The sequence below is a fragment of the Poecilia formosa genome, unplaced genomic scaffold (assembly GCF_000485575.1).
Source record: "Poecilia formosa unplaced genomic scaffold, Poecilia_formosa-5.1.2 Scaffold16, whole genome shotgun sequence".
Lineage (NCBI taxonomy): Eukaryota > Metazoa > Chordata > Actinopteri > Cyprinodontiformes > Poeciliidae > Poecilia > Poecilia formosa.
Window position 1 is genome coordinate 2,701,373 of NW_006799955.1, and position 8,116 is coordinate 2,709,488.

The window sequence follows — 8,116 nt, forward strand, 5'->3', positions numbered from 1 at the left end:
TTGGTGTCATGTCTGCTGCAGCATCAGATGTATGAACAATAGTTGAGTATTATTTACTGGAAGCAGTTGTGTCTTTGTCATAAGCCAAATACCCAATAGCTTGCAGTTTTTTCCTGTCATTTCCCAGTCAAAAGACTAACAAGACAGAAATGCATTAACAAGAAATGCTTCTTTAATCACCAGTATGATGTTGATTCTTTATTAAGGCAATAATTCATAAAGAGTTTGTCAAAGTAGGGTTTAATAAATTAAAGTGATCATGCACAGGTTGTATAGAAAAAAAACAATACAGTACAAAATTAATTTCACAAATAATGCCGTTTTATAGCACAATAAAAATGTTACCATCAGGCAAATGCACCAGCGTTTACATACAGAAAGTCAATTCAGCCAAAAATTGTGGGTCACTTACAAACGATCAAGGAGGTAAAAAAATACAGCGTCGTAAAAATCACCTAAGAAAATTTAGTAGCTTATTTCCATCTTGATGTATAAAGTCTCATAGAAGTAACTGCAGAGCCAGCAGAAAGGAATGTGGACGACGACTACCACCTACAGGACGGACTAACGCAAAATCACAATCTTAACACGAGCTAGGGTACAACAGCAAATCAAAAGAGACCTCGCACCATGCATGCGGCCCTATCAGCTCCTAGAAACCCCCCGACAAAAATGGGGAGTCAGTAAATAGGTGTAAGGTGCATCATGTGCACCGAGAACAGATGTTAGTCTGTATGGAAGGCATTAAAAAAAAGGATCCATCATCATAATACAAAAAAGTATTCACATAAGGGAACAGCTGGAAAACGTAAAAACAGTCTTTATCAGAGCTTAAAAGAGCACGTCTTCGTTTTTGATGAGCACCTCCACCACCTGCCTCTGGTAGCGGATGTCGTTCAGTGCTGTCATGGCGTCCTGGTTGGGCGCACGCATGAGTGTGGGCCCAAAGACAATGCCGAGGTTCTCCGCACTCATCAGATTGAATTTCTCATTCTGTGTTACCCTGAAATATTTGTTACAGTTAGACATACACACAACTCCATGCCAGAGCGAGAGGAATGAAAATAACATTGGTGTTGTGTTCACTCCTCTTCCATCCTCTCAAGTTGTTTTAAATTTCATTCTATCCATTAGATGTTACAAGGCTTGTTTGCATTACTCACCTTTTTAAATGGGCCATGAGGTACTTGAGAGTTTCCTTGTGTGATGGCGGCAGCAGAGCGAGAGCCTCCCGGAAAGCTTCCAGCTTCTTCTCAGGATCTGTTAGCTCTGCCAAACAGAGAGGGTGACGTGATCAGCATGAAAAGATCACTGAAAGGGACACAGGGGCACAGGCTCAGGGGCCCGAGGGGCAAAGTGGCTCAAAACATCTACATGTAAGAGTTTCTATTTAAGAGATATCTTGTTGGAAAGTCTTTGAAATACCCACAGAAAGACAACCACAGGGAAAAGCAAATCCTGTCCAAAAAAGTAAAGAAGGAAAATACTCGTACTACAGCACATGTTACATTTAATGGTAGCATATGGAACAAATCTAGAAAATATATAATGAAAAAAAAAAAAGCAAATATATGCATTTAATGGTCATGTTCATCTTGTGCAGAGAAACATCATGTCACTGGCTTCTTTTGCTAATAATAGTAGTTAGCACCAAAACAAACAGCAAACCTCTCTGTTTTCCAGATTGTTTACATCTTTTGGTATGAATAAATAGCTAAAGCTAGATAAAACTGTCTACTGAGGCATCTGGCATTTTAAATGATTTATTCCTTTAGAAGTGGTCAGGCATCATTCTGCCCTCAGAGGAAGCAGTGAGGGATAAAAGTACCTCCTGTTGTTGGCTGAAAGCCATTTGTATCAAAGAGCAATGGGCGATATTGTTGGAGATTAGTGGTTTAAAGCAAGGCAAGGCCATTTTTTTGGGAGAACATAATTAAGTAAAATGCACAATCTGCACCAACAATGGATATAGTTATGATAAGTAAATTAGGGGAAATAAATATTAAAAGGTAGAACTATATAATGTGCTTCAGATGGGTTTCCTTGTGTCCGGATGCAGATCACATATGCCATAAAATTATTTTTATTTGACAGTTTTGTAGTTGGTTTGTTAATTAAAACTTATTGCACTGCATGCACATGGGTTTTATTGTGTAGCTTAAAGTAATTTTAACTAGTTGGTCATCTTAATGTTGCTGTGCTGATTATGTAAAAATCAAAATGGGGCTTTTATATAATCAGATCTTCAGTGCTGAAAATTAGCAAAAGCTATAAAAGTTCTGTGTACTTATCAAAGATGTGATCTGCCACAATTGCTCCATCTAGAGATCTTGTGCAAAATAAAAGCAACGTTTTTCTTCATCAATAATATTTGTGTGCTTTAAATGACTTCTTAAACCTACTTGTGGCCTCGATGAACATGGGGTAGGCATCGTAGGAGATTACAGGAACAGGCAAATCCCTGAGGTACAGCTTCAGCGCACTAGTGATGATATTGATGTCTTCATAGGCGTTCACCGAGATGTCTGTCTTCTCGCCATCTGCAGAGATATGTGGCAGGATAAGGGAGACAAGAATGGGAAAATGAGAGTGCATGTACTGAAAATGGCTCACATCAGCACTTTCACATCACAGTGTGAACTGAGGAGTAAAGACACACTGCTTAATGGTGTTGGGGGGAAAAAAAATCAATTTCCGCTCTCTCTCTTATTTTTTTTTCCCGGAGTATCAGCTATCATGCCTTTGGCCTGTTTAATTCTGACTTTGGCTCATTTATGCATGCTTTCCAGAGGAGAGCGTGGCCTACTTGTGCTGGCAGACTGAACATCACAGCGCTGTGAGCTGGAATGACACTCTGTCATGGATGATCTCCTGCATGCGGATCTGGCTCAGGATTCAGTCCGCTGCTGTGGGGTTTTTCTTACAGTTAAAATTCATACAGCACTCGGCCACGACAGGTTTATTCTCACTAAGTTGACTACTGAATCCCAACGCAGCCACGTTTAAGACAGTGTGACCCCTCGGAGGGAAACTCCTTATCTGTCCACACAGTGAAATTCAACAGGAGTCGGAGATGTCAGGATCTGCACTCCCAGATGGACTCTAATCCTGTCAATTTTCTATTAATCTGAAGAGATCTGACTGTCTGGTGGACATATGCAAACAGGCTTTAAGTGTCATCCTTTACTTGTTGACAATCTATAAAACAAAGAAGACAAACCTTTATCAAATCCCGACTTGACTTCTTCCACCGAATCGCTGAATCCGGATATTCTGTAGAGGCCCTCTGACTTCAGTCCTTAAAGAAAAAACATGCAAACTTTCAAATATCAAACGAGTTCTTAGGAGAGATTTAGACCATTTTCACCTGCATTTGGCGACATCTAATTTTGGAATAAATCTGAAATATTCAGAGGAAATTAAAGTCAAAACATCCTAAGTGTCATGCAATAACGGAAACATGGGTCTGTGGAAACAGTTTTCTGCATCACTGGGCAAAATAATAAAGCCATTAATCAAACTTAGGTGCAGACAGACATTAAAGGGGAGACAATGAGAGTTCTCTGAATGATTTAACTGAAATGCAATCAGCTAAGACAGCAGGAAACAGAGTAATGTTTTCCTCATTACACATTTACAATTACCAGCAATCTCATCACTCCACTCAGCCTCCGCTTGCAAACAAAAACATTAAATTAGTCTGTAATTGAATCCGACTTTAAGCACTACAACCAAAAGGGTACACAATGAAGGTGAGCTGAAAGAAAACTGTTTTAAAAATACTCAAAGACTTGTATCTGTTAAGAAATTAGCAAAAAAAGGAGAGTTGGTATTCAAGTATAATGATCAATTTAAACAAGTTGAACATGAAATTGTTTTTATTGTCTTGGAATAATGCTTGACGGAAGCAGAGAGTCTCATTAAATGAAATAATTAAGTTTCCAAATTAGGTTTTTTGTAATAACAGCAAAGTTTCAAATAACTTTTAACATTTCTATTTATTTCATCTTTTACTACCGTATATTTCTTACCCGTTTATATTGCCTTCCAAAGATATTCATATCACTTGAACTTTTTTTCACATTTTCCCATGTTGAAACCACAAGTTCAAAGGATTTTTTTGTGATTTTTTGAAACACAAAAAAGTGTGCTCACTCTTTCTGCAGAAGGAAATTAAGCATTATTCATTTTTTTAAAATAGAAATCTGACAAGTTTGATGTGCATTTGTAGCCACCATTGCTCTGACACCACCAAATAAAATCTAGTCCAACCATCAGAGTCTATAATTATTTAATCTCAGTACAAAAACACCAAATATTATCAGTTATCAGAGATGTTGATAGAAAGTAATATGGTGTTTAAAATTGGCCACAGCCCATGTAGGGGACAGGCCAAACACATGGACAAAGGCCTTCTGGTTAAATAAGACCAGAAAACCTAATGTGTTTGGTGGCTCCATTCAGAAACCCCTTTTAAATTGTTTTGTTCCAGTAGCAATATTTGTAAAGACACTCCAAGACAAACACTCACAATTGTTGTATTTTAGCCAATTTAATTGATTAGTTTTATGATTAAGTCAACACTCTGTGTTGGTCCATTACGCAAAATCCCAATAATGACTTATGGATGTAATGTGACAAACTGTGAGAAACGTCAAGGCGAAAAGTCATTCTCGTTTTCGCTTGTGTATAAAATGCATAAAAACTAACCTCTGGACTCGATTTCCCGTATGCACATATCCACCACCATGGGTCGGGCTGTGTTGTAGGCCTTCACCAGGGTCGTGAGGTCGCAGCTGTAAACCTTACGGACGTGTCTCAGGTCGGGCTTGCAGTCGTTGGGCACCTGAGCCGAGCACTCTTTGTGAACATTCATACCACAGTCTATAAAAAAAGAAGACGAGTCGAATCATTAATAAGCAGTTGCTTTGACATGGCGGTCTTGTTTGCTTGAATGCACTTGGCAACAAATAGAATCCAAATCTCACTGGATGATTTGTGACTGTTTATTTTTTTCATATTAGCTTCTAAAATGTCACAGCACCTCTGGAGAATTTGTTTCATCTCCTCACAGCATTGGAGTAACCTTGAGTACCGAATAGATCTATTCCCGTCCAGATGGCCTTAGATGAATTCAGATGAACCAATTAAAGAAAGATGAGCTAAAAAACAAACAAACAAACAAAAAAAAACAAGACGGGAATATGCCGTGCAATGTTCTGGCTGCCCAAAAATATCTACAAGACATAATACGCTCTTTGACTGGTGTTTGAGGGGAATATCAGGAAAAGCAGAACATATTGTGTCTTTCTCTCAGTCGCAGCGTATGAGGCCTTGAGGCGCAGCTTCTTTCATTGTGTTGAGAACAGAGCATCAGCAGGGAGAGAGAGACAGGCTGCAGCCCTGCTCTTTAACAGGGACACATGTAGGGAGTTAGAGGCTCAGTGAAAACGCTGGTGCCCAAAGGAAGGCCAGTCAGCGCAGGGCTCTATTCTTTTCCAAATCTAAGCTTGCACTCATTGTCAGTGGAAGCAGCGATTGAGGCGCTGCGGGCTACAGAAGACCTACTTTCCCAGATTAAAATGGGCCACCTCTTCAGCTCCTTAGATCTTGGATGAGCTTGTGTCTTCAAGTTGTAATGGAGGGGGGCATGTTTCACAAATGCAGTCAGCCGTTTTAAACAAAAAGCTATTAAGGAATATACATTCGAGAACCAGGAGAGAAATGTTGCGTTTTTTGCGTTGTAAAAGAAAAAAGCTGTGAAAGCTTCGGAAGCTTTTAGCATTTGAGGATATTTTGATTAATATGGGTCCCCGGAGAAATTCGCACCGCCTGCTTTTATATGCATTGATGCAGAAATGTAATTACCCTAAGAGATGATTCTCTTAAAGACATGAGACAGGTCGTATAACAGGGAGGTGCGTGTGTCATCGGCTGCAAGCCTGCTGAGCTACCCTTGTCCGTGTGAGGACGGTGGTGGTCTGGGGTCTCAGGTGGGGGAGGCTGATCCCAAGGGAGTCCAGACTCTGACTCTTGCTATTCTCCCATTTGAGAGAGGGGTTGTTAATTTTCTTATCGGCACATTATCATCCCAGTCTAGAAAATGTATTGGACGCCTTTCTGTCTAGAATGACTTTTGAGGCTGGTTTCGTTTTTATATATATTATTTCAAGTGTTTAGGTTAAATAGGGCTTGACCCAGCACTATGACTGAAAGGGGCTGAATTTTAATGTGTGTGTGTGTGTGTGTGTGAGAGAGTGGGGAAAAAAAAGCTTCTTTCCACACAGTCCCAACTCTGCACCTCATTAAAGAGATATGCCAGCTTTGTTTTCCTTCACAGGCATGATGGGATGAGGCTGGGTGGGTCGGCGGGTGGGAGGGTTTTACTCTGATGAGGAAATGTGCCACAACAAGCACAAGCGGAGCCTCGCTCTCTGGCACTGGGCCAAAAACAGTTCACACATACAAAAAAGAAAACAGGGGGGCTGGAAGAACAGCGAGGGTTTTTTTTTGTTGTTTCTTTTTTTTTGGTATGCAAATGTGAGAATCATGGGAGACATCGCTGCCCCAGATTCGGCAGGCTGGGGTTGAGTCTAAAGGAATGATGTGTCCGTCTGTAAGTGGCTGATAAAGATTAGCTCCCACCATATGAGGCTTTATATAGATGGTTGTCAGCGCTCAGCATCAAGTTGTTAATAATTAATATCAGATCTCTTGCAGACTTATGTGACACACTTTGTTGCATCAATAAAACATCACAGACGCACACCAGACTGGGTTGTAGTGCTGAGACAGAAATCTCACCTGGAGTATTTGACATGTTGGAGATGAAACGCACTCAAGGAACTTTACTCGCAACTAAAGGACTGAGCGAATTCAGAAAGACTGAGAATGACTGCACAAAGTGGGTGAGTATGCAAAACGAGTTGATCAGAATTTGTGGATATCTTCTGATTCGGCTTTTTTTCTTTGACTTACTCATATGGATTGCAGCTTTCAAGAAGGGCTCTTTAAAGATTTTTTTTATAGCTTTAAAGGTCGTAATTTTACATTTGGAGCAACCACCTTTCACAGTAAATTGTTTTTAAAGTAAGATCAAGTTATTAAATAGTTGATCATATTTATTCCTCAGCAACAACTTCCACACCAAAGGCGGTTGTCAGCATGACCTGGTAGTGTTCAGTATGGTACCTCCACAGACTGGAAAAATACGGGATTTTTGAGTTTCCAACTGACTGGTCATGGATCCGTGCCTCTCTAGTGAATGCTCTTCAAATGTGCTCAGCCTGGGTAGCATAATCCATCAACGGAGATGATGAGGAGAGCTGTACAATGCATCGACTCTATTTGACTTATTTTGTATCTTCAGCCCCAGAAAGCTGTGAATTTTTATCCCAGAAAGTAAATTTTCCACATGACTGATCCCCATACCACTTAGTGCAAACAAAAGTAGGTCAGAAATAAGGTTTTAGATCCCGTTGCATATATGTTGCATCACAGCTTTGTTGTACAATCAATAATCCCCAAACAAGAGTTGAGAGTTTTGGATTAAAATTCAATAATCCAGCTCCAGCTGCACTGTAAACCAAGTAACCTATATAGCGTAATGCTCATTTTGAACAACACCAGTGTAACAAAGAAATGCGGTAAAGAGCAGTTTATATAATGTTGCTTTATAGTGATGAATTGAACATACCTGCACATTTGACCCCCTGAGCCATCAGCCCCCACATAAATCTGGCACAGTGTTCACACCAGTGAGGCCCCCGGAAGGTGTGGACCTGCAGCAGGAAGGAGGACAGTCAGACGAGTCCAGTCATTTAATCTATCTTATTTACACAAAAAAACATTTGACCTCTTTCCCCTCCTTCGCCTTCTTCTCATCCCTGATGAGAAGAAGGGATGGCCCACCACATGGCCCACCACCCAGAGCAACAATCTACAAAGGAGTGAAATTGGGGGGGGGAATTTATATCTATCATTTGGGTCCAAATGGGTTTTCAGTTGCTTTTGTGATTTCAAGTCATTGGGGATGGAAAATTGTAAGAGAATGAGGCAATTTAAATAGCATGTTAATGATGCTAAATTCATATAAGAGCTTTTTTTATTGTTTTTA

At 40.1% G+C, this 8,116-nt stretch overlaps 1 protein-coding gene across 1 annotated transcript in view; it reads right to left on the minus strand.

The window, feature by feature from the left end:
* Positions 1 to 299: 299 nt before the first annotated feature.
* The window catches only part of chn1 (chimerin 1), a 10,370-nt gene continuing 2,553 nt past the window's right edge, over positions 300 to 8,116 (minus strand). Inside the window, exons 2-7 of the mRNA XM_007546492.2 lie at positions 7,697 to 7,781; positions 4,711 to 4,884; positions 3,221 to 3,298; positions 2,403 to 2,540; positions 1,164 to 1,269; positions 300 to 1,003 (exon numbers count right to left, since the gene is read on the minus strand). Coding sequence (XP_007546554.1) covers positions 832 to 1,003; positions 1,164 to 1,269; positions 2,403 to 2,540; positions 3,221 to 3,298; positions 4,711 to 4,884; positions 7,697 to 7,781 — 753 coding nt within the window. The 3' untranslated portion in view covers positions 300 to 831. The remainder of the gene's footprint in view (positions 1,004 to 1,163; positions 1,270 to 2,402; positions 2,541 to 3,220; positions 3,299 to 4,710; positions 4,885 to 7,696; positions 7,782 to 8,116) is intronic.